Here is a 26,635-nt window from a genome sequence, read left to right on the forward strand (position 1 = left end):
TGAGCAAAGGGTCAGGCTTCACGTGATCACTCGCGGAGGTGGGAGGGGTCATGGTATGTCACGTGACGGTCTGACGGTAGAACCGCGCCGCGGGCTCCTGCGGTCTGGCGTGCCCAGGAAGGGGGCGGGGGAGTCTGGGTCGCGCGTGCGCGCGCAGCTGCAACGGTTGGGGGCGGTGCCGGGTGGCATCGCCTGTGGCTGCTCGTCGCGCCGCCGCCCGCTGAGTTGTTTGCCCTCGGGTGAGGTGGCCCGGCCCCGGCCCCGGCACCGAAGTTAGGGCCGGTTCTGTGCGCACCTGCCCCTGGGTAACGGAGGCCCCAGCTTGTTCCCCCCGGGCCGTTAAGCAGATACGGCAGTTGCTGACGTTCCACCCTGATGTCAGTCAGTGTCTCCTAGACAGTCACGAGTCAGCTCATGAGCCCGGCCCCGAAAATTCCCTTCCCAGAGGTTTCGAGATGGGGCTTTGGATGTGAGCTTGATACAGAGTGTGAATGATTTCCTGTGAGCGCGCAAATACCACTGTTTCGTAGGTTTGCTAGCTTAAGTTAAAAGGAGAAACGGAGTTAGTAGAACAACTTCACTTCTGCAGTGTTATTTGTTTACACTGACTATTCCTGCTCCTGGGAGTGGGAGCCACAGTAGTAAATATTTTATGAGCGGTATAATATGTATAAATAGTTTAACATGCATTTAGTGTTTTTATAAGTACACTGTTATGTAATAAACAACAATATGTGATACCTAGGTAGTGGTGTGGGTTGCCTATTTTGTAAGGAAAGAGAGCAGCTCAAAATATATCAGAAGATTCTGTTAAGAGTGGGGGAGGGTCTGATCTTTGGGTACCATCTGCAATGAGGAGATGGCCCAGATCAGGAGGTTGGTCAGCTCTTTAACTGCTGCTGAAAGAAGCTTCCTAGAATGACTTTGCTGTGGGGCCTGAGCAAGGAGGGGGAAGCTGAGCAGCCCTGTTCTATATACCCAGTACAACACCTTTCTGCTCACCCCAGGCTGGTCTGGCAGAAGCTACTCTGGTCAGAGCACAGCCTGATGGTGTCTGCTCAAAACCATCTGGCAGCTAGCTCTCCAAGGGAGGGCCAGGCTTCAGCCTGCTCCTGCCACTGAAGTAGCAGTGCAGGGATTGGGGGGATGGAGCTGTTCTTCCTTGTGTACACACCAGCAAAGCAAGACAGGGTGTGTAAATAGTCTCAGGTTGTTGCTTCCCAAGTGCACCTGTTCTGGGAAGTGGTTTCTGATAGCCACACTGGGTAGGTGAGTTGCAGCCTCAGCTGCTAGCCCACAACTGAATGTTTTAAATGCCCATTTATCACTGTGGGAAGATGGAATAAAGTCTTTCACTGAAAACCCCCCCAAAAAACTAAGCATATAAGAGCCATCTGAAATATACAAATTCTACTGTAATTCCAGTGGTAAAAACCTACCCAGTGTATGATGTATGTCATGACTGTTAGATTATCTTGTTTACCAGCAGTTAATCTTGCTGTTACAGATCAACAGTAAGTCTGTTATGCAGTATATTATGTGCAAGTCCCTGCCCTTAGGCCCCAGAGACCTCAGCAGCTCCTACAGCCTCAAGCTACAATTTGTCCCACAAAACCTATACACTGTATATAGTTTATTAATGTTAAAAGTTATGTTAGTCTTTCATCGTAAGTGAGGTATGTGCCTCTAATTCCTTTTCATGTGGGAGTTTATTCAACTGCATGAGGAATTTAATTTGAGGCTTTATGGGGAGAATTTAGTTCTAGTCTCTGCTCTTCTGCTGACTTGCTGTGGTACCTTGTGCCAGTCACTTACACTCAATGGGGATAATACACACTTCACAGGGGTATTGTAATGTCAAATTCACTTTGAGATTCTTGATCCTTCTATCCTTGGATAGAAATGCAGAATATTGTTTACTGAAGCACTCTAGTGGATTCCAGTAACATTTTGGTATAAATACACCTGAAGTGAGGCTAGTGTTCTCTGATGGAATTGGGGAAATTTTTATGAAAGAAACAGACAGGGAGAGAAATGGGTGTTTTCTCACTTAAACCCAGCATCTACTGAGAAATTTGGAAGTGACACCAGTGTTTCCATGGAGACATAAAAGTTCACAGGTACCCCTCCAGCACCAGTAAGGCAAACCACAGATGAGTAATCCTCCTATACAAAGGAATTGAGGACTCTGAGCAAAAAGCAGAGGTCTGGAAGCTATGCAAGCTGCCAGGGCGTCTATTCCCTCTGAAATTCCTTGTCTAAAATACTCAAGAGAGCAGTAGATACAAGTAAGGAGATTAAAGGAAAACCCACTTTGAAATGTAAATGTAATTAAATGTCACATTCTCTCTCCCCTTTCATAACTCTCCCCAAAATCAATTAAAAGCTTAGAACCTCATTTTCTTTAACAATTTACCATGGATAAGAAGGAAACCACACACTTCCGTCAAGACAGATTGTTCCAGGAGGGTCATTCTCTAGTGCTTTCCTGAATTAAATGCTATTAAAAGACATATTGGAGAAGTTGACTGTGGGAATAAAATACAAGAATTACAAATAAAGTCTGGGCAAGACAGCTGTAAGCCCATAACATAGTAATTGGAGGTGAAAAGGTGGCAAGGGTACAGGACAGTCCTAGGTGGGCAGTAAAAGGCAGGCAGAAGGGGGGGCAGGACAGGAGGTAAGGAGAGAGGTGTCAAGAGGCAATCATAAGCAGCAGGAGGTCAGGACAATGGTGGGCAGGTTGTAGAGGCAGGTGGCAGAGATAAATGGCCAGCAGATGGCAGGAAGCATAGGGACTGGGTAGAGAAGGGGTGGCCAGCGTGAGGTCCTTGGGACTCTTAAGACTTGGCCTTGAGAATGAGCATGTTATGAAGCAAAATATATTTTATTACTAACTGTAAATATGTTCCCTGCAAACTATTTGTCAGGAAGAGAGGAGTGAAGAACAAAGCAGCCTCTGAGCTCCTGCTCCTTTAAGAACAGGGAGAGCAGAGGGGTGGAGCCATGTAATCTTCTCAAGGTGGGGAGGGGATTGGAAGCCAACCAATCACACAGCAGCTGCTATAGGAGACACTGGAGCATCCAAGAGAGAGAATGAAAGGTGGCAGGAGCGCTACAAAAAGAGGTAGAGTGCCCCACTGTAATAGATTTTAGAAGGATCGTGGGGCCTTAGCCACTGACTTTAATTGATTTGGGGGGATTTTAGCAGTGGGGTGGATTTCCTAAGGAGTATGAGGGTTGGGGAGAGAAGAAGGGAGAGATTTGTGTGCTAGGTTATGTTCTTGGGATTGCTGGGGTCATGTTAAAGGAGGGAGGCTGAGATCCTAAGGGCTGGTTGGAAAGGAAGCAAAAATGGGTGTTCCTGTGGAAAGTAAGTATCAGGGGGTAACTGTGTTAGTCTGTATCCACAAAAACAACAAGGAGTCTGGTGACACCTTAAAGACTAACATATTTATTTGGGCATAAGCTTTTGTGGGTAAAAACCCCATTTCTTCAGATGCATGGAGTGAGAATTACAGATGCAGGCATTATTATACATGAAGAGAAGGGAGTTACCTCACAAGTGGAGAACCAGTGTTGATAGGGCCAATTCAATCAGGCTGGATGTAGTCCACTGCCAATAATTGATGAGGAAGTGTCAATTCCAAGACAGGGAAAGTTGCTTTTGTAGTGAGCCAGTCACTCCCAGTCCCTATTCAAACCTAAATTAATGGTGTTAAATTTGCAAATGAATTTTAGTTCTGCTGTTTCTCTTTGAAGTCTGTTTCTGAAGTTTTTTTGTTCAACTCTGGCTACTTTTAAATCTGTTATAGAATGTCCAGGGAAATTGAAGTGTTCTCCTACTGGCTTTTGTATGTTACCATTCCTGATGTCCGATTTGTGTCCATTTATTCTTTTACGTAGAGACTGTCTGGTTTGGCTAATGTACATGTACAATGCACCTCCTTTGTCAGCCCCTTTGATTATAATGTCAGAGTTGTTTCTGAGGCTGTGGATGACGTTGTGTTCTGTACGGCAAGTGATGCTGTTTGTTCACAATTTCAGCCTGTGCACGTCTGCGGAAGCACTCTATGTAGAAGTCCAGTCTGTCATTTTGACCATCAGGAGGAGTCCATGCAGAATTCTTCTTCTTGTAGTGTTGGTAGGAGGGTTCCTGTGGTCAGTGCACTGTTCAGTGGTGTGTTGAAAATATTCCTTGAGTCGGAGACAACGAGAGTAGGCTTCCAGATCACCACAGGACTGTAACTCACCCAACAATATTGTTAATCTATCCAACCACACACTTAGCCCGGCAGAAGAGGCTGTCCTATCTTGGGGACTCTTTTTCTGTCCCACCACCCCCGTGAACAGCCACATTGGCCTGGAGCAGTGAACCGCGGCCAGTGGGAGCTGCAATCAGCCAAACCTGTGGACGCGGCAGGTAAACAAACCAACCCGGCCCGCCAGGGGCTTTCCCTGGGGGGCCGTGTGCCAAAGGTTGCCGATCCCTGGTCTAGGTCTAGTCAGTAAGGAGTCTGAAGAAGTAGACCTTAGTGGCTAGCTATAGGGTCTCTGGGCTAGAACCCTGAGTAGAGGGAGGGCCTGGGATCTCCTAGCAGCTGTGGCAGGTGGAGGTTTAGCCTCCACTGGTCTATTATACCACCGCCCATGGGTGGCACGGTATGGTATTGCTACCCTTACTTCTGCACTGGTGCTGGCATGGCGCTGCCTTCAGAGCTGAGTGCCCAGCCAACAGCCACCGCTCTCCAGCTGCCCAGCTCTGAAGGCAGTGCATAAATAAGGGTGGCATTACCGCAACCCCCCTAAAATAACCTTGCGACCCCCCCCTCGCAACACCCTCTTGTGTCAGGACCCCCAATTTGAGAAACGTTTGTCTCCCATGAAATATCTATAGGGTAAAAGCACACAAAGACCAGATTTTATGGGGGAGGGGGAAGACCAGATTTCATAGTCTGTGACACGTTTTTCATGGCCTTGAATTTGGTAGGGCCCTAGTTATTGAATTCTGGTTTATATCCTCTTGCATTATCAGGAAATTGCCACAAAACATCAATAACTGGATCATGACAGCATGTGCTAACAATCATGACCATCCACTTGTTGCATTCGTGTGGCATCTAAGAACTTGTACTTCCAGTACATAGGCTTCTGCCTGTCAAGTTAGAGATGCAGCTTCCCCAGACATGCTGGAGAATCAGTCTATAAACACTGGAACAGATCTGATTCCATCCACTGGAGGGCAGTAGTGCACTTACAAAAAGACTGCAAGGTCTGCAGCGTGTTCCTTTTGGAGTATTCTTGTAACCTGCTTTGTGCCTGTATTGCAATTCTATAATACTGTAATCAATTTAATTTTTTTATTTTAATGTGTATTTATTTGTATTTAAGTCCCAGAGGATGCTGAGGATGCTTAGAGAAGTTCTACTGAAGGTGTTAGAAGAAGCCTGCTCTGTGTCCTGCGATATCAACTTCATCTCCACTGAAGGAAGGAGGTCCCCAAATACACCAAAAAGATCACAAGTAAAATGAACTTTCACAGTAAAGTCTTTTACGTGTTATAACAGTTTGTAAAATAAGTCCTGGTGTATGCAATGCTGCTGTGTTAATGCAACATTACAGTGCTGCTCCACTCTGAGAAGTGATTCCTTGATAATTGCATTGTGGGTTCTATACTTATTGACTCAATATTTTTCATATCAAATGTGTTCAATAATGTGTGTATATGTGTGTGTGTACATAATATATATAATGTATATGTATGTATGTATATATGGAGATATTTAAGAGTAGGTTAGATACATGTCTATCAGGGATGGTCTAGACAGTATTTGGTCCTGCCATGAGGGCAGGGGACTGGACTCAATGACCTCTTCAGGTCCCTTCCAGCCCTACTGTGTGTGTGTGTGTGTGTGTGTGTGTGTGTGTGTAAAATCTATATCTATATATAATCTACTAGCCTTATTAATTCACAATACAAACTGGACTCAATCAATCCAGCTTCTTTCCTTGTCATTCATTGTAAGCAACAAGAAATGGTCTATAAGTAAAACTTTGCCCTCTGCTTCCCCTTTGCAGTCCTATTGTGTGTGAGATTAGTCAGGTGTAACTGATTTGGGCTTAATACACAGTTCTGTTGCCGGCACAAAAGGCCTGAGGCGACAGCAACAGTGGTTCGTTGCCCGGAGTGCCTCGCTCCAATTAGACACACCAGGGTGGAGAAGCAAAAAAAGTTTATTTGAGATCTCAAAGCGCACGTGCTCGGAGACACATGTCTCAGATCAAGCACACCCCAGACAAGCAGCTCTCTGTCTTTATACATGATTTTAGCTAAGCATGTCTATTACCCCCAATGCCCAGCTCCTCCTTCCCCCCCCTCTTCTCCCTCCTTTTTAGTTCCCATACAGCAAATACATTATAACGTAGCAATTACTCTAAACAGGTTAGATCATACTTGGCAAAAGACATATCTCGTTAGTAACTTTTCTTGACCGGTCATTCTGTTTCACTCCCTTTAGCCAGGTGCAAGCAGGCTATATAATTGCCTCCTGGTACTGATAACTAGTTGCCACACATTCCATTCTTTCCATCTAGCCTGTGGAGTTAATTAAAGTCTAAACATAGAAGCGGTTAGGACAAGCAGAGGCCTAATACAGGGAGCCTTCATTGGCACTGTCATTTTCCACCCCTCTGTTAACACTGGGCCATGCCTGGTGCCACCAACAGTTCTGTTGAGGATGCATAAGGAGAAATGGAATCAAGCTCATTGGTTGATTCTGCAGAGCTAGCAGTAGTAAAAAGTAGTAAAAACTTTAGTTTAGGGTAAAACTTTCAAAAACACTGAAGTCCCATTTTGAAAAGTAACATTGGCATTTAGAAGCCCATTGAAAGTCAATGGGACTTAGATTCTTAAGTGTCTTAGTCACGTCTGAAAATGGGACTAGGGCCCTGTCTATACTGCCACTTTACAGTGCTGCAACTTTCTCGCTAAGGGGTGTGAACCCTCCTTCCCCCCCAGTCCCCGATCACTGCAAGTTTCAGCACTGTAAAGTGGCAGTGTAGACAGTGCACCAGTGCTGGTAGCCACTCCCCTCGTGGAGCTGTGTGGGGTTTTTTTTTTTTTTTTTTTTAACTACACAGCCACTACAAAGCCGTGGCAGCGCTTTAACATTGCTAGTGAAGACATACCCTTAGTTTCCAAAGTGACTTAGGTGCTTTGAAAATGGCTTGCATTTAGTTCTAAAGATGCTGAAGTCAATGGTCATTCTTGTATCTTGTTCCATAGTCTTAGTCCAGCTCCAGTGAAAATTCTGTCTCTTCCCAAACCTGCCCTGTTGATTGATAGTGTCATTGCTCTGGTGGAAGGTCATGGAAGCAGAGGTGATCCCATGGAGAGCTGAGAATGTCAGGACAGAGAATTTGAGTTGGACTCTGTATTCAATGGGGAGCCAATATAGAGTGAAATACTGGGATGATGTACTCATAGAGAGGCAATGAGGAAACACCCTCACCACAGAAAAGTGTGCCATGATCTGCAGATGGTTGGTATCTTGCTATAAATAATATCCCTTGAGGACAAGACTTTGCTGGCTGCCACTGTTTTTTTTTTTTCTCCCTCCTCCCCTCCCCCCTTTCTGCTGAATCATTGTATCAGTTTACAGATTCTTAATGCAGTGATTGCTGGAAGTTTATCCTGCAACATATTCATGAAAGGCCTGATGAAAAGTGGAAAGAACTGGCCAGTATCCCAGAGGAAACATTTTGCCCTAGATGTAAAACTATTGTCAGCTACTTTAGCTCCTTAATAGTCTCCCTCAGTTGTGAAGTTGAATCTTCATGCAGCTGGAAAATATTTGCTACTGCTCAGTAGAGGGGAGAGGGCATGGCCTTGGAGGTGTCTAAACAAAAAGACCAAGTTGATATGATTCAAGGACTGTGTTGAGATTGTACTTGCTAAAAGCAAGAAATGTGGAGCCAGAAGTTAATGAGCTGATATTGGGCCTAATTGTTGAACAAAATAATGAGGGGATGGGCTATTCCACCCATCGCCCCCCTTTTTGGTTCCTTAAAATAAATATTTTTGTGGAGAAAGAACAAAAAGAACAGAGTGAAAGAACATCTGGAGACTATTGGAGTGAGCTTCACCATGGCTGCCACCCACACTGTCTCCTGGGACCCCCTCTTCTTTGTTCTAGTACTGAGGGATGTCCTGACCAGAGAGAGGGACCCAGATGACATCACCACCCTGCTGGCTCCAGCTAAATCCCAAACACCACCAGGGATGAACAGTTATTACCATCTTTGATACTAAAAGACTGTTAAATAAGGGGGCTTTTCCTTCTAAGATTGGATTTTAGCAGCAGCAATGACTCCAGCCCATTTCAACTAACTTCTCTTTTCCTCAAAAGGACCATTATTACTATCTTTAATGCAATCTAGGAGACTGTCAAACAGGGAGTCTTTCCTTCTAAAAACTGTCTGCAGCTAAAGAAAAAGGGAACAAGGGCTGCTGTTTAAAATCAAAGCCCTATTTAACACTTTAAATTTTGAATGCTTAGGCTGTTTTTCATTCTTCTCTGTATCTTTCAGAAAAGGTTAAATGATGTTTAATGGTGTATTTGCCATGGTGCTAAGCAGGCTGAGGTCTCTGTATGCCAATCCCCAGTCTTTGTTTCCAACAGTTTGATGTTGGACAGTGACTGGGTTATGTTAACATCTTTAGCTCATTTATTCCATCTAAATTAATACAACACAACTCTCAAATTTTCTCCTGCTAGGACAAAAAAGACTAGTTGTGGGAGCTTTCCAGTCACTCTTAAAATACCTAGAGTGTTTCGTTTGAGACTTTTCAGGAGTACATGCTGAAGGAAAAGGGGTCAGAGCTGGGAGGGTTAACGTGGGAAAGTAAGTGGTTCTTTATAGACTGTATCAGCATATGAAGAGGCTACATGTGGGTGGTTTGGCTTATTTGTTGGGGTGTGGGAGAATGTGAGAGGGAATTAAAACAAACAATGTCAGGCTCCCGGGGCCAGAGTCTGCCCATGAGGATGAGATTGCAAGGTTGGGTCCTGTGTCTATGAAACTGTAAAACTTACTTAAAAATTGTACATGGGATGTGCCCTGCCCAGCTCCCTCTTGCTTATCAAAAGCTGTGAAATCAGGGTGTGGGGGAGAAAGACTCAGGGCAGGTCTACACAGTGATGGATTTAGAGTTAGTGGTGCTCTGTGGTCAGCTTCATTTTTGGGGCCCCTTCTTGGGACCCAGCCAAGAAAAAGAATGTTCTCTCTTACCTCCCCACCGCCTTCATTTTTCATTCTTTTTTTCTTCATCCTCCTCCTATAAGTAGTAGGAAGTAAATGAAAATAAAGTGAGGTACCTTGATTGTTTTTGTAGTCTAACTTATTTTTCCACAGACCACTTGAAAATCGCTGAGGGTCGACCACTTAACGATCTTTCCAAATATTGTTTGTACCATTAGTTAACTATTGTAAAGTGCTTTGGATAAGAGCGCTTTATTAAAAAAAGTAATAAAATATTGGGGTGTGGTGTCCTGCCAGGACTTATGGTGCGGGAGGGGGCTCAGGGCTGAGGGTGCAGGGTCTGGGAGGAAGTTAAGGTGCAGGAGCAGGCTGGGAGTTGGGGTGCGGGAGGGGGCTCAGGGCTGGAGCAGGGGGTTGGTGTGTGGAGCACTTATCTGGGGCAGCTCTCGTTTGGTGCGAGGGGTGCAGGTGGGGATGTCGGGGGGTGCAGGAGTCAGGGTGGTTGAGGTCTTGGGGTGTGTGAGAGGGATGCAGGAATCAGGGCTGGAAGTGTGTGAGGGGGGTGCAGGAGTCAGGGAGGGCAGGTAGCTGGGGGTGTGTAAGGGGGTGCAGGAATCATGGCTGGGAGTGTGTGAGGGGGTTCCAGGATTCAGGGCTGGGGGTGCTGGGTCTAGGAGGGAGTTGAGGTGAATGAGCAGGTTGGGGATTGGGGTGCAGGGTCTGGCCAGGAGTTAGGATGCAGGAGGGGGCTCAGGGTTGGGGCAGGAGGTTGGGGTGGGAAGCACTTACCTGGGGCAGCTCCCATTTGGTGCGAGGGGTGCAAGTGGGAATGTGGGGTGTGTGTGCAGGAGCTCCCATTTGGTGCTCGGGTCGGGGGTGCAGGAGTTAGGGCTGGGGGTATGGGCTGGGGTCCTGGCGGTGCCCCCTGCCCAGGGCCCCTGCCTTTGCTACACCCTGCCTTGATTCCACCCCCTTCCCCAAGGCCCCGTGTCTGCCTCCTCCCCCGAGTGCGCTGCGGCCCCGCTCCTCCCACTTCCCCCCCTGGAGTGACCTGAGCACTGGCAAACAGCTGTTCAGCAATGGGGGCAGCAATGGGGGAGGAGGCGGGGAAGAGTCAGGGGGAATGAGGAGCTTGGCTACCAGTGGGTGCAGAGCCAGCAGGACCAAGCTTCTGCCCCTGCAGCTGCCCTGTCATTGGGGGGCCCAGTGCCAAGGCAACCAGTGTTTTACTGTAAATCCGCCTCTGGGTCTACACTACAAATTTACATTGGCACAGCTGTGCCTCTGTAGCACGTCTGGTGAAGATGCTTTAAGCTGATGGGAGAGAGCTCTCTCGTTGGCTTAATAAGTCCACCTCCGCAAGAGGTGGTAGCTATGTTGGCGGGAGAAGCTCTCCCACCAACATAACGTTGTCTACACAGGGGGTTAAGATTGATATAGTGATACGGAAGTAAGTATATAGTGTAGACCAAGCCACAGACCTGTTTGGAAGCAGTAAACTGGTTTGCAAGGAACTATTAGATGAATCAAACTTCTAAACTAATAAACCTCTACAAAGAATGTATATATTGCCCCTATTCTTAGTAAAGTGTGATGAGAAGGTCTTCAGGAATAGAAAAGATACTGAAACTGGATACCTATGTTATGGAGCTGAGAGATAGTTCCAGTCTTTCATATTTAAAATACTGGTAGCGACATAACTTCCTGGTATATAGGTTCCAAAAATCTTTGGCTTTGGACTTGATTGGATGGAAATTAAAGGCGTAAGTAAGAGCTATTAAAAATGACTTAGAGTTGGTTGAGTTATCATTCCTCACAAGAAAGTACTTTCTAATTAGGAACTGGAAATCTATCCAAGTCCCCAGGAAAGAACTGCTAAGGTAACTGGCTGTAGGATCTAAATGGCATACTCTGTGCTATGACCTTGTGGGGGATCAGGAAGGATGACAGATGGAGTACGCTGTATGAAATGGCTAAGAGCTTCCAGAGGCTACCAGACCATGGGGTATAAACTGGATTAATTACCTGACAAGATGTAATTGATTTTTCTTCCTAGGTAACAACTGAGTGTAAATTGACTAATAGCCATGTACTCACTTTCTCTATAAAACACACCTGATTTTATAAAGGACACAGAACAAGATAAAGGAGAGGGGGAAGGTATAATGCAATTGTGTCAACTGGTGCAGCATCCTCACCTTGAATACTGAATTAAGGTTTTGTTACCTCTGGTCAAAATGACACATGAGAGAGAGAAAATAAACAAGTGATTCAATGCAGTATACTGTACATGTGTGTGGTTGGGGGCAAGGAGAACTTTCATATGAGGAGAAACTAAGAAAATTAGTATTTTATTTGGGGATAAAGGCTCATATTAGAATATGACAGAGATATATAAAATAGTTCCCATCATGCAAGAGCAAGGAGGTTCAACAAAACTGAGATGACAAATGGATTGTTTATGTACTACAGCACTCTAGATGCTCTGTGTCAAACAAATGACTGCTCTGTTCCTGACCTGAAGAGCTGACCATTTAAGACCCTCATTCTGCAGTTGGATCCATGTGAGCAAACCCTTATGCCTGGCTGGAGTCTCATTGTATTCACTGGCACTTGGCCTGGGATAAGGATCCGTCCATGCAGGATCAAGGCAATCCTATAAAATGCTGAGTAGACCTGGCTTAAAGGCTTGTTTGAACTTGGGATTTTTTTTTTCTTTTGGTGGAAATCTGAAAACAAACAAAAAAATTTCAGCTAAAATGTGAAATGCTGCTGTGATGCTTCATGGGAGTTGCAGTCTGGATAGTTCATGCTCTCATTCTCCTCTGTAGGCTGTGCATCAGGATAGACATAGTCCATCTAGGTAGCATGGCTCATAGAGGAGAATGAGGACACCAGGAACTGAATTTTCATGAGGCCTGGCAACAGCATTTCCAGAAGTGTGCACAAATCATGAAGTGACTTGGTCTGACATTGTTCATAATTTACTTTTGGGCTGTTGATGGTTTTTTACATTGCTTTAGATGTGCTTATATGCAAAATTACAAGGAAATCTGAAACTTCTGAAAAAATCAACAGCATATCTTCACTTATTAGGAGTCTGACAACAAATGATGAAACTTTTGAGATACTGTACTTGTCAACTATCAAAATGCTGCCCCACAGATTTGATGGAAGATGATTCTGTTGAAGAAACTCCCCTTTTTAAACAAGCTGAGAGAGTGACTATTTGAAAAGTGATTTTAATTAAGTTGTTAAACAAGACTTCCTAAAAAGGACTGCAGAATATTTTCCCACAGATCTGCATTGCTCTAAAGATTTTTGTCTCTATGCTCTTTGGTTTCCATAGAGGAGTGATCCTTTAGCAAATTAGCCCTGTTGCTGCTGCTCTTTTTTTTTTTTTTTTTTTTTAAGCCTCCAATCTACCATGGGTAAATAGCATGTATTGGCCTAAGTGATGCTGTCAATAGAGTATGATCTTGCAAGAAGCCAAAATTATAACTCATCTGACGCTATCTTTCTTTTTGTAAAGATAATGTGATGTGATTTCTTTTGTGATAATAAGTCAGCTTTAAAGTTTTAAAAGAATGCTATTGAATTCTTTCATCTCCAGGGTGACTTTTCTGGAAAGGGGGAAAAGAGAGAGCCTCTGTTAAGCTGTTCTACAGTGGCTCATGAGCCTGAGTAACAACCTCCGGGCAGAGTGTTAAGAGGCAGGGCAAAGACCCCAAATTAGCTGTGAAGTCTAGACTTAGATTTCACTAACCAATTATCAAGTGCAAACTCCTCAAGAACTATAAGAGTCTTAATGTGGAGTCACAGATAGACCAGAGTACCCAAGGGGATTATCTTGCCACCCAGGCAGGCTTGTCTTTCTGACAGATGGTCCCTTATACCAAAAATCACAACATTATTCAGGTTACTCCCAGTACCAAAGGACCAGTCACTTATATTAGGTCAATTATACTTAGATTTCACACCAAAGGCAATGGCTGTAGCCAATCCTATAATAAACTATCTAAAGATTTTATTAACTAGGAAAAGGGAAAGAAGTTATTTATAAGGTTAAAGCAGGTAAACATATATACGAACAAATGAGTTCCAATCTAATAGAAGCTTCTCTGATAAGCAAGCTCTATATGTTCTTTAGGGCTAAGGCAGGACAAGCACTGGGGATCTTTTGCTTATGCTTAGTAACCCTTGCCCCTTAGAGCCCGCATAGAAAAAAAGATACATTTCCTACTTGTTAGGGATTTTTATTTCTCTCTTCTTTGCCCCCTTCTGCTTCTAGTTGCAAATTCAGCTGTTGGGAGGAATTCAGTTGCACACCTCTTCTTCATGGGGGGTGATGTGAGGAGGGGGACACAATCCACAAGACCTTCTGTCTTCTGATGTTCCACAATGGTTCATCTGGTGTTGATGGGCCTTCTTTTGTTGGGCTAGAGAATACCTCCTGTTGGAAACTAGCATTTCACACTTGTTAATGCTTCTCTCATGTCTGATTTACAATTACAGAGCAAACACTTAAATATTAACTGATACCATGGGATACAGGTATACATGAGCCAGACTTGAAGAGAGGTCTGCATATAACCTGAAACAGGAGCACCAAGAGTACAAATTATTCCTAATAATTTTTAGGGGACAAACCCCAACCAAAAAAATCCCTTTGCAATAGAATCACTGCTGGGCTTGTGGTCACTGCTGGGTCCCTGCTTGGGTGGGTGTATAAGACAAAGCTTTTTATTTGGCTATCACCCCTCTCAGGGAGGGCCCCACCTGCAGCAGTCTGTCCCAGCAACAAGAAGGCAAACTGACACAATTGTCTGGCATGAAGCCTCTCTTCCCTGAGAGTGGCTCTGGCAGGTAGCAGTCTCTCCAGTCATTCTTGACCCCAGCCAGGCTTCTCTTGTAACGTGAGAGCTTGAAGTCTGCACTCCTACCCAGCCAGCATCCATCTGTGCCAGGCTCATCATCTGTGATTTTGCTCACAGCAGCTCATTAAGCCCTGCTCTTGGACCACTGTAGCCTAGGACTTTTAAAGGAGGTGACAGTTGGGGGCTAGCAAAGCTGATAGCATCCTTTTAACTCTCAAGTGTCCCTGGGTAGTGCTTAGAGTTGTAGTCATATTCATTCAGCAAGCATCAGCGAAGAGCTGCATTTCTGTTGTACCATGCTGTGCATATTTAATAATTCACTATAGGTCAGCAGCAGAGCTAGAACCCACACTTCAACATGAAAAGTACAGACCTTTTCCTCTTGAGCTGAACTCCTTCAACTGTAAGTAGCAAGCTCTTATTCTCTTTGGGGCCAGCCACTAGGAGACATGATCACACATCCTTAGGCTATTTGTTACACATACAACTGCTAATACTTCCTCCTCTGATACCAGCAGCAGAGCTTGGTGTAATTTAACACTGGGTACATCTACAGTGCACAACCTCCCCCCCCACAATCCCCAAAATCTGCGAGTGAGTCTCAGAACCCTGGTCAATTGATCTTGGCTTCCATAATGTGGCTGAAAATAAGTGTAGATGTTCCTGCTTGGGCCAGAGTCCAGGCTATGAGACTCACTCTCAGGTTTTTGGGTGTTTTTTGGCAGTGTAGATGTAGCCCATGTTAAATTACAATGTCAAGCTCGGCTTCTGGCCTCAGAGGAGGCAGTATCTGAGCACCTTTTGCAGAAAATCAAGAGCAAGAGTGGACTCCATGGAGTCTCTGGCATTTCTCCCTTTTTGGGGTAAAAACTCTGCTAGAAGTAGTGTTTGTGTTTTTCATTTTTTAGATTTTATTAATTTTTCTTCTTCTAGGTAGATTTGTTTCAGGGGATTGGCTTGTGATGGCATATACAAATCCCACGCTGGCCACACAGTGCAAGTCTGTCTACCCAGGCTGGATCATGATTTAAATCAAGTGGAAAGCCTCGATTTAAATCATTGATTTTAATCAACTTTTCCATTTGTACTTTTATTTTCTAAAGAGAGGTGCATTCTCATTGATTGTAAGCATTAAAACATGTTGACTTACAACTAAATAGAGCCTTTACACAATATTTGGTACATCTTTTTGCTACCTAGGAGGGTATGCTATAAACATATACATCTATTTAAGCAATTATATACCTTAATATGGTCAGATTCTTATTAATTGTACATTTTTAGTGTGATATTTTGCTTATTTAGTAGATAATAGATAATTTTTGCTCATGATTTATGTCAAGATGCATTAGGATGGTAACTGGATTTTAATTAAACTCACAAAACAGCATATTAAATTTATTTTTATTAAACAAAACAAGTACATGATCTATTGTGCTATATTTGTAAAGCTTGACCTCACAAATGAGATGTTTTTTCTTCTCATTCTTTATATAGAAAAGCAGCCTTTAACTCGGTTTTGATAGAGGGTCATTGATTCAGCATATTTATTTTATTTAAATGTTTTAAGAGATTATAATTTTAAGCCTTACCATATTTTTGTATTAAACTTGTTTAAAATGAAATCTGAGTTTATTTCTAAAAGAAAAACTTCTTATTTAAATTATAATAAAAAATCCAATTTAAATACAATTCAGTTGTACAATTTAAATACAATTCAATTCTCCTCCCCAGTTTTATACACCCTGCTCCCAGCTGTAGTGTAGATATACCTGAAGAGGCCATAGATGGAAGTCCTTTCTGTACCCACTTGAAGACAAATTTTATCCTCTTTACTCACCCAAGAAGTCCCATTGAAGTAAATGAGTGAACAGATTTTGGCCCAGATTCCTATTCACATAGAATCTCATCACTGTAGAGTGCATAAAGCCACGCAAGTTCCTTCAAACATTCTTTCTTCCCATGTTCCTCAACTCTGAATGAGACAGGCCACTTTTAAGGATGAGATGACAGTTCAATCATCAATGCCTATTTAGACCTCGGGGCCTCTCTTGAAACAGCCACCAAGAATGTAAATTAGAACAAAGGGAATAGTGGTTTCTGTTCAGAGATGGGCAACTAAAATGCTGAGGGGTTTGGAGCGGGTCCCATATGAGGAGAGATTAAAGAGGCTAGGACTTTTCAGCTTGGAAAAGAGGAGACTAAGGGGGGATATGATAGAGGTATATAAAATCATGAGTGATGTGGAGAAAGTAGATAAGGAAAAGTTATTTACTTATTCCCACAATACAAGAACTAGGGGTCACCAAATGAAATTAATAGGCAGCAGGTTTAAAACAAATAAAAGGAAGTTCTTCTTCACACAGTGCACAGTCAACTTGTGGAACTCCTTACCTGAGGAGGTTGTGAAGGCTAGGATTATAACAGCGTTTAAAAGAGAACCTCCATGATTTTATCCAGTTAAGTCCCTTAATGGCTATTAGCCAGGATGGATAAGGAATGGTGTCCCTAGACTCTGTTTGTCAGAAGGTGGGGATGGATGGCAGAAGAGAGATCACTTGATCATTACCTGTTAGGTTCACTCCCTCTGGGGCACCTGGCATTGGCCACTGTCAGTAGACAGGATACTGGGCTAGATGGACTTTTGGTCTAGATGGACGGCCGTTCTTATTATGTTATGTTCTGTTTTGCTGAAAACTTGTCTACTGGGAACTGGAATGAGACTGTCAAACTCATTTGTTCAAGTGTTTCTTTTGGAAATTAAATGCTGTAGCATAGATCCATGTACTTCAAACAAATTAACAAAGTAGGGCCCACATGGTTCAATAGAAACATCAAATTTTGCTGGTGTGCAGCTTTGTTTGTGTATGATCTACTATAAATATCATTTGCCTGTTTCAGTTTTTTAGAATAATTCAGTCCACTTTGCTCAGCTGGCGGAACCCAGCCCCCAGTGTCAGAAAGTCTGGTTGGTGTATGGAAGGGGGTCATAGCAGTATAAGGCCCCCCTCCCTGTTTTGCCAGCCTGCACAGAACACTTACAAAGGGACAAAGCTGGCCGGAGATGAGGGGGAGGCCAGGGCATCAAGGAGATACACTGATGAAGGGCCTGAAAGAACTGAAAAGACAATTCCTGTTGACTTCAGTAAGATTTGCATTAAGCTCTGAGTCTTAAAAGGGGTCTCCTTTGACTGAAGCAATGATAATGCTGCAAGAGTGGGGATGCAAATTGCACTTTCCTACCCCTGCAGGGATAAATCAAGCCCACTGAATATAAAAGAAACACAAATGAAATAAGAAAATATAATAAACTATGCAACTTTTAATGTATTCTGGGCCAAATTTGAAATGGAGCTATATAAGTGTAACTGACGGCAGAATTAGGTCCTCTCTGTTATTTTTGGCTATAACAACTTGATAGTGTCCTTTTAATGTCCCCATTCTCCATGATGTTGCTGGGCAAATTATAGGCTTTCACTTTTCTGGCCTTTGCATCACATTTCATTCCAAGCCACCATACCACCTGCTTGCCTATAGAAGACTATTCTTTACACATTTTACTCACATCTCTTTGCTCATTGACAGTGATCTGGATCAGATATTGCAGCTGGCTTTTTGTCAAGCTATTCCACTCTGCCCCCCATCCATCTGTTACTAGAGTTAATGTGTATGGGTGGGTGGTGGTGGTGGTGGTGGGGGGAAGAGTGGGAATTTGCTCTGTATTGGCTGTGACAACAGTAATGTCCTACCAGATTTCCAAAACTCCCAATTGAGTAATAGCAGCTACGTTAATGACTGAGAGCTTGGTTCAGTTTCTATACCCTGATACAAGGACCATTCTTGGAACTACGAATGCTTAAGCAGAAACCAGCTAATTGTAAAGAATATTTGTCTGTAGACATTTGGGCTGTTAAAGGATTTCTGTGCAACTTTGGGGACGATTGCTTTGATTGTATATATTTTTTTAACCTCTGCCTTTTGAGATGGGGAGTAAGGGAGTATGAACGTGTTTTGATGTCTGAAAAAAATATGAGCTCCACTTGATATTATGGATAGATAGTTTTACCATAAGTTAAGTCTTTACCATAGTTAAAGCTGAAATATGCCTTCCATTATAAACTTGATTTTGACCCCTCCTCTAACTTTGCCAAACCAAAACCAAACTCCCTGACACATGGAATGTCATAACTGGAAAATGGTTTGATCTAGAAACTCCAGACTTGTTTTAATTTTTCATGACTAGTACTGATCCCTTTGACTAGGTTTTTGTTAAGTGGGATGTATAAACTTGCTACACACTTATGAAGAGTGTTTTAAATACTGCAAGATGGCTTGTTTGAAATTTAAGAAACCCTCTATCAGACAAATAAATGCCCCCTATATTCTGCATCAGTTATAATGTATGTTTGATAAAGCCTACATAATAAATCCCACATGAACCAAGGCATCTACAATTGACTTATCCTTAAAGATCATCTGATAGTTCATGGAAAATTGTAACTACTGTTTTTATATAATAGGTAGAATAGTTTATATATAATGTTTTCTGTCCTCCTCCTCCCTGTGTTTTTCATGACTAAGAACTTGGTCATGAAAACAATACTTTATGCTCAAGTGTTCCTCTGATCCTGTTGCTTATTTCTCACGTGAAGTGTCATCTTAATCCTCTCTCAAATCCAAATTGCTGCAGTACAAATGACTAAAATGTCACAAACAGAATTATGACTTCATCTGGGGAGAAAACATCAGGAGCAGATGAACAATTAAAAGTGAAAGACTTGTTCAAGCAAATGTCTCCATTGAATTAAACCAGAGTGGGAAGAAAAACTAATAGTGATGTTGATGTAGAAATAGTTCTAAATGTTTTTCAAGACTTTCCTGGTAGGTATCAACTGCCTTTTAATGCTTTTTTTATCCTAGAAGTAGAACCACTGATGCTTCTGGATGCAGTGATAAGGTAGTCCCAAGGTTACCAACCTGACTTCAAAGATTAAACAACACTCTCTGTGTATGTACAGTATATATTACATACAAAAGAAAAATGTTAAAACATTTAGGTTGCAAAGTCAAGTACTCAGAAGTTAGGAAATGCCAGAGTTAAGGTTGCCTGTGCAATCTTAATTCAGCCCACTTGTGAATATGCTTTATGATGGTCTTTGATTACATGATCACATGTTATGAAAAGTGCTAGGTATTTTTTTTTATTATTTTTCCCTCTTTCATACTGCCTGGACACTAGCAGGGTGAACACGGAGAGCACAGGAGTGACAGTCGTCCTGCTCTCAGTTCTGGTACCTGGCACCACAGTGATCCTTTGCTGTTGGGAACAGAGAGAGGACAAAGTCTTGCTCGTCCCCATAGGCCCTAGGACCAGGGCTGGCTTTAGGCCAATTCCACCAATTCCCCTGAATTGGGCCCCGCGCCAAAGAGGGCCCCATGCCCAGTGAGAATCTCTTCCCTGGCTAGAGGCGCCTTTTTAATTTTTACTCACCTGGTGGCGCTCCAGGTCTTCAGCAGCACTTTGGCAGTGGGTCCTTCGCTTGCTCTGGGTCTTCGGCGGCACTTCGGCGGCGGGTCCTTCAGTGCCACCGAAGACCTGCAATGAGTGAAGGACCCGCCGCCGAAGTGCCACCGAAGACTCGGAGCACCGCCCAGTGAGTACAAGCCCCATGTGTTTTTTACTAATATTTAATAGTCATCCCTGCCGGGGCCCCGTCAAAACTGTTCAAATTGGGCCCCGCACTTCCTAAAGCTGGCCCTGCCTAGGACCATGCCCATTACAGATGGACTCTTTGGATGTGTTAGTTGCCAGACGCTACCAAGTCTCTACTTGGCATGTGCAAACTGAGATTTTTTTCAAAGGCTTATAACTTAGCCAAATGTGGTGCTTTTGAATAGGAAGATCAAAAGGCGCATTGTCTCTGACCCCAGGGCAGCCCCTTTGCTAAATTTCAAGCCCTTGCTCCAAAGCATGAAGGAGTTAGAGCTTCTCAACAAAACGGTTGTAAAACTTATTTAATGAGAGGAAGCCAACGTATTTTTTCCCTATCTCGTTCTTGGAAATGACTGAACTATATTTGCTGAAACTTAAAAAAAAAATTTCAACCTCAGGCAGATGCCTTGCATGGGAAATGAACTGTAGCCTGAACAACTGAAGTTTGGCAACGCTCTAAGCAAAGAAAAATAGGGTTTTATAGGTGTCAGGCAGCACTGTGCCACCTATAATCCCTGTGTGTGTTTTATATCTTACATATATAAAAATACATACGAACACAGGAATCCCTTCATCCACTATTGTCTTTCCTGAGCTGGAGTTTGGCAGCTTCAGTTTACACAATGAGTTAGAGGAAGTGAGGAATACAGTATCTAATTAAAATTGCAGGGGGAATTTTAGGTAGTCAACACTTTTGTATGAAGCCTCATATGAAAGGTGGCACAGTGCCCCCTTACCTGCTTACTCTATGGGGAGAAGTACTATCCATAACAGCTGTTCACTGAGGCCACGTCTATACTTACCCGCCGGGTCGACGCGGCGAGTTCGACTTCTCGGAGTTCGAACTATCGCGTCTGATCTAGACGCGATCGTTCGAACTCCGGAAGCGCCGCGGTCGACTCCGGTACTCCACCGCGGCAGGAGGAGTTGCCGGAGTCGACCTTGGAGCCGCGGAGTTCGCTTCCGCGGCGTCTGGACGGTAAGTCATTCGAACTAGGGTAGTTCGAATTCAGCTACGTTATTCACGTAGCTGAATTCGCGTACCCTAGTTCGAACCAGGGGCTGTGTGTAGACCAGGGCTGAGAAGTGAATCCAGTCAGGTGGACTGACAGACACGTATCTTAACTTGTACCTCCTACATAACACAGGAGGCTTGTGAGGACCAGTGTAGTGTCAGAAACTGCACCAGCTCATGAGGTGCTCTGTGGTAACAAACTCTTTCCATTTCCTAGTTTTGCATTGCCCAAAATGCCTTTCAAGAACCACTAGGGGGAGATGAAGCATCAGGCTAGGCTGTGATTAATCTGCTGAGTGCTGATTCCAAGGTTGTTTGACATGTTACTATTGCCTCCTCACTTTCCTAACTTCAGGACAAGGAAGTTATAACAAGTTATAATTGATCTGAGACAATATTTGGTAATGTGGAACAGTAAAGAAGAGAGATGAAATTAAACAGGGGTGTCTATGGCATTAGAGATTCTGTGGACATAGATATTTGCTGTGTATAATCCATGTTAACTTCTAACTCCACCGCACCAATATATGATGTGTATATCCAGAGAAGCTAGCAGATAAATTAACTAATTCATATACAAAGTGACACCAAAAAACTTCATGCATGCAAGTCCTGCCTTTGTTTAGTCGGTTTGCTTTTTCAGTATGTTTTTCTTAAGGTCACTTTTTCAAGAAGAAACACCATATATGGGCCAAATTCTGCTCTCAGGTACACTGACGTAAATCTGCAGTAATTCTTCTGAAGTCAGGATTTCCTAGTGCTCAGTGCTGGCTGTACACTACCCCGCTCTCTCTCTGGGGATGAATTTTATATAAACATGGAAATCTGCATTGAAATTGAAAACTCCACTGATATAATGGGTGGGGGTTTTAAAAATCCATCTACACATATACCATTGTAAATGCAGATAGCTCTGTTGGTTTCAGTGCAAGTTATGGTTTGATCCTGGGAGGTGCTGAGCACTCTGACCTTCCACTAAATCCAGAATCTCAACATCTTACAAGACTTTCAGTTGTTATAGCTTAAATTTCAAGTTTAAGAGCCTAAAGCTAGCTATCTAAATCTATATTTAGGCAGTCAAGATATAAGAGGTCTGATTTTTCAAATGTGCTGAACACCCACAGTCCCACTGAGCTCATATGATGCTTTAGGTGCTCAGTGTCTTTGAAAATCACACCTCTTATTTAGCTGCTTAAGTAAATATTAGAGCCAAACTTTAAGCTTCTAAATGTGAAAATATTGGTTTATCTTCAGCACTGATATTCCCAATCTTTGTAAACTCTCATACAGATAAAGATGATACCCTGCGTTATTGCAAAATTATCACTGTTGTGTACAAACTGTTCTGGTAATATGTAATTCTTTACTGTTATCAGGGCCGGCGCTTCCATTTAGGCGACCTAGACGGTCGCCTAGGGCACCAGGATTTGTGGGGGTGGCATTTTGCCGCCCTTGGCGGCAATTCGGCGGCTGGGGGTCCTTCTGCGCTCCAGGTCTTCGGCGGCAATTCTGCGGCAGGTCCTTCACTTGCTCTGGGACCCACCGCTGAATTGCCCCAACGACCGGGAGTGCGGAAGGAACCCCCGCCGCAGAATTGCCGCCAACAACCGGGAGCGCAGAAGGACCCCCGCCTAGGGCGCCAAAAACCCTGGCGCCGCTCCGTTATTAATCAACTATCTATTTAAAGGTAAATTAGAAATCCAGCTCTGAACACCCCAAATCTTTAAGACAAAAATTAGGATCCAAATATGATCTTTGATGCCGATTCCTACCTCTATAATGGACTGAACCAAAATCCTGATCTAACCACTCCCAAACTTTGGATCTTTATGTAGATCCAAACTTTGTGAATTGGACCCATCGCCAGTTTAAATATTTTTCCTTGTGTGTTTTAAGACTGTACCCAGTAATATATTTAGACCAAGAGTTAACAAATACTTTTTAAAAGCAAGAATTTAAAGATGAAACAAATCTCTCTGCATGGGATGAAATAGTTCTGTTTTGTATTAGAAGTCTTGTACAGGGGATTGAGGCTACATGGAACCTGGATCAACCAAAACTTAGCTCCCTCCTTCTGCAAAAATATTCCTCCCCAGTTTCTGCCATGAATGGTGATCATCAGAATCACATATTTGCTAGACCCCCTTCCTTTGGGATGCATGTGGCATGACTTGAAGTTATGGGCGGCACTGTGGATCTAGAAGGATGTCCTTTGTCCTCCTTGGATCTGGTGTCTGTGGTAAATGGCCATCTTGCAGCAATCAAACAATACATCAACTCATGCCTGTTTTTTTTTCAAGTCTCCTACAGTCATGGGCCCTTGATCTTAAGGGGTCCTGCCTTATTCTGTTGCATCAGTTGAATTTTTTTATTAAAATCATGACCCAGTTTCAGGAATGGAAGAACTAAACCTGCTCCAGTACCCTATCTCCCAGCTGTTCCACAGTTGTGGCACACCACCACTTCCTGAATTGTTCTCCTGTCCTGTCTCACCTCATCTCTGCCTGGTAGCCAGGGCTAACACCCTTCTTCTCATTTAGGTTCTAGTCCAGCAATGTATTTGAGCACATACCTAACTTTAAGCAAGTGAGTAGTCCTGCTGACTACCCAAAGGCATGTATGTAAATATCTCTTCTGAATTGGGGTCTTATACCCATAACCCCTATTTTTGAAAATAATATAGTTCCTATGTTTCTCCCATATGCCTTAGAAATGCCTATAAATAAAATAAAGGCCTTAGGAAAGTTGTTTAAAAATATGGTGGTTTCCTCATTGGGCCATTAATCTGTCATTCTCCTGCTTTTCACCACCTTGCAGAGCATGAAAACAACATGTTGCTGCTTGTGCAGACATGCAGGTCAGAGTTCATTTACATACATGCTCAATAGAAAAGTTAGTTTTAGGATTCCACACAATAACCACCTATTCCACTAGCATTCTGAACACTGTGGTAGCTGAGAAAAGCCAGGCGTGGGTGTCCCCAGTACCACAGTTTGGAATATTGCCAGCATCAATTGGAATATAACATGGTTACATTTGAATTTGGAATACAAGTGGAATTCTCATGTCCTATAAAAGTAGGGAACGAGTGACTGAGGGAAACAGCTGCATGGCTCTGGCATGGCAATTTGCATACTGACCCTTGGTGTGTAACCTCAGTGCTCCAGAAGTTGGAATCCATTTCAGGAGGTGGGCATTTATTTACCCGGGAAAAGCGCTGGCTGTTGAATTATTCCAAGTGTATAAATAGAGTGAGAGAGTCGGCTGCTTGTCTGACCCCAGTGCAGACTTAATTAGCAAGTGCATTTCACCTGCAGCAAATGTAAGTACAGTAAATCCCAGGCTGTATTTTTGATTTTATCCTTCCCCCCCCTTCCCAAAATGGACTTGACCAATGCATCTGTCTGGGAGGGCAACCAGGGGTGATCATGGTTGCCTGAAGGGATTAATATTACATAGAGAGAGAAAAGGCTATTAATAAAAAGTATTCCAGAAGAATGACCCAAAGGTTAGGAGACAGTGGGAAGCTACTGTAGGCCCAGCGAGGGCAGCGAAGCATACAGCTCAGTTTCCTTTCTTGCTGTCATTTCTAAACGTTTGAAGAGTGGGCAAGATGCAGCCGTAGGGCTTGATCCTGTAGCCATGATGTGTATAGAGCTCCCAGAAGCTTGGCACATGTCGCAGCTGCAGCATTGGGATCCAAATGTGGGTGTTTTGTGGCGAGGATGATAAAACCCTTAAGGAGGGGAGAATCTCCCTCAGGAAACCTGTGTGAGAAAACATACTATTTTGTAGTGCTCCAGCTTGCCCAACAGCAGTCACAGTATTGTCTTCGTAAATATTTGTATTTACATCTAAATTGTTCTAACGCCTTTGAGTCCTAGTGCCTAAGTGCTATTGTCATCCCCCAGGAGGAAGGAAAGGGTGTGCATGAGTGGGGGACATACCTTTGTCCTTCTCTGACCCTATTATACCACCTATGATGATTACAAAAGTGAGGAGTTAGCACTTGACCAATCCCTGGTTCCACCCCTCCAAAGGGCATGCTTTTGCCCACTAAAAATCCCCTAAACTTTTGACACCCCTGAGCTTAGGCCCTGAGAGATCTTAGGTGTTCTGAGGTATAATCAGAAATAGTTTGTTGGCATCTTTTTCTGATTTTGAAGATGGCTGGTGCACCCTTTCAAATATAGTGGTTGAAATGCCCCCGGACTGGCTCTGTCCTTCAGCAAAATGGGAAAGGATGAAAGCAGCCATTATTTACTTGTTCCCATAATATAAGTACTAGGGGCCACCAAATGAAATTAATAGGCAGCAGGTTTAAAACAAATAAAAGGAAGTTCTTCACACAGCACACAGTCAACCTGTGGAACTCCTTGCCTGAGGAGGTTGTGAAGGCCAGGACTGTAACAGGGTTTAAAAGAGAACTAGATAAATTCAGGGAGGTTAAGTCCCTTAATGGCTATTAGCCAGGATGGGCAAGGAATGGTGTCCCTAGCCTATGTTTGTCAGAGGGTGGAAATGGATGGCAGGAGAGAGATCACTTGATCATTACCTGTTAGGTTCACTCCCTCTGGAACACCTGGCATTGGCCGCTGTCAGCAGACAGGATGCTGGGCCGGATGGACCTTTAGTCTGATCCAGTATAGCCATTCTTATGTTCTTATGAAAGGAATAAGAAGATGGAGAACGTGTACTTTTGTGTGCGGCAGTGTTCGGGTGATGGAAATTGTGAGCCTTACGTGAAGATGGTGTGCTTGGACTATCACTTCACCCTGAAATACTAGGTGGTAACAATTCCTTTCTGTCTTGCTTGAGTGAGCGCTTTGGGACTTGGGTTACACACCTGGTATTGATACTAGTGACACTTATGGTGTCTTAACCTAGATGAAAGAATATCTGATTCTTGGTCATACCAGCAAATATCTTGGCTGGCAGCCACTGGAGCCTGCCTAGCCTCATAGATCCCAGGTACTATCTGTGGTATTGGGACTGTACACATCTGACTCGCCTCTCATTGATACTGGTGTAAATCAGGAGCACTAGTATCTCCACTGAAATCAATGGCATTTTGCTGATGTAAAACCAATGTGAGAAGAGAATCAGGCCCTATATGTATGCCTCGTACGCCCCTTGCCCGGCAGCCTTACATGGATGCTACAACAGAACTGTACACATAGCCTCACAAGCAGCACGGTTAGTAGCAAAAATAGTACTGTACCCTGCAGCAAGCAGTGTCCCATCAGCCGCCTTCTTCACTCAGAATTTTATAATAATCTTTGACAGGTATTTTTCAGCTCTCTTCTACTGAGGCGGTGTGGTATAATGAACTGAGGAAATGACTGGCAGCTGAGAATATCAAAGTTCTTATACTGTTTTGACACTAAGGGCCTTGTCTTCATTAGGGAAATTTATGCAAGGTAGCCACATAGGTGCAAGTCCCTAATGTAGACACACTCGACAGGTATAAATCAGGGCTTGCACAACTATGACTTAAACTAATATAATTTACACCTGGTCTCTATACTTAAAACTTAGGTTGATATAGCTTTGTTGCTCAGGGGTGTGAAAAATTTACACCTCTGAGCACCATCGCTATGCCAACCTAACCCGTGGTGTAGATGCAGCTAGGTTGACAGAAGAATACTTCCATCAACCTAGCTATCATCGCTCAGGGAGGTGGAGTTCCTACAGCAATGGAAAAAACCCTTCAGTTGGTGTAGGCTACATTTATGTTACGGCTTATGCTGACACAGCTATGGAGCCGTA

At 43.5% G+C, this 26,635-nt stretch overlaps 1 protein-coding gene across 10 annotated transcripts in view; it reads left to right on the forward strand.

The window, feature by feature from the left end:
* The first annotated feature begins 115 nt into the window (after nt 1-115).
* The window catches only part of DPF3 (double PHD fingers 3), a 262,881-nt gene continuing 236,361 nt past the window's right edge, over nt 116-26,635 (forward strand). For 2 of the 10 annotated variants that reach the window (XM_045014000.1, XM_045013992.1), the window contains exons 1-3: nt 116-501; nt 5,392-5,523; nt 19,059-19,095. Coding sequence is in view for 5 of the 10 variants with exons in the window: in XM_045013992.1 (XP_044869927.1) it covers nt 19,073-19,095 (23 nt within the window). In the remaining 5 variants the exon portion in view is untranslated. Of the gene's footprint in view, nt 502-2,792; nt 3,128-4,193; nt 4,424-5,391; nt 5,524-14,464; nt 14,542-18,896; nt 19,020-19,058; nt 19,096-26,635 lie in introns of those variants that run through there. The other 8 variants (XM_045013994.1, XM_045013997.1, XM_045013995.1 and 5 more) reach the window with 8 other exon arrangements.

The sequence above is a fragment of the Mauremys mutica genome, chromosome 4, assembly GCF_020497125.1.
Source record: "Mauremys mutica isolate MM-2020 ecotype Southern chromosome 4, ASM2049712v1, whole genome shotgun sequence".
Taxonomy (NCBI): Eukaryota; Metazoa; Chordata; order Testudines; family Geoemydidae; genus Mauremys; species Mauremys mutica.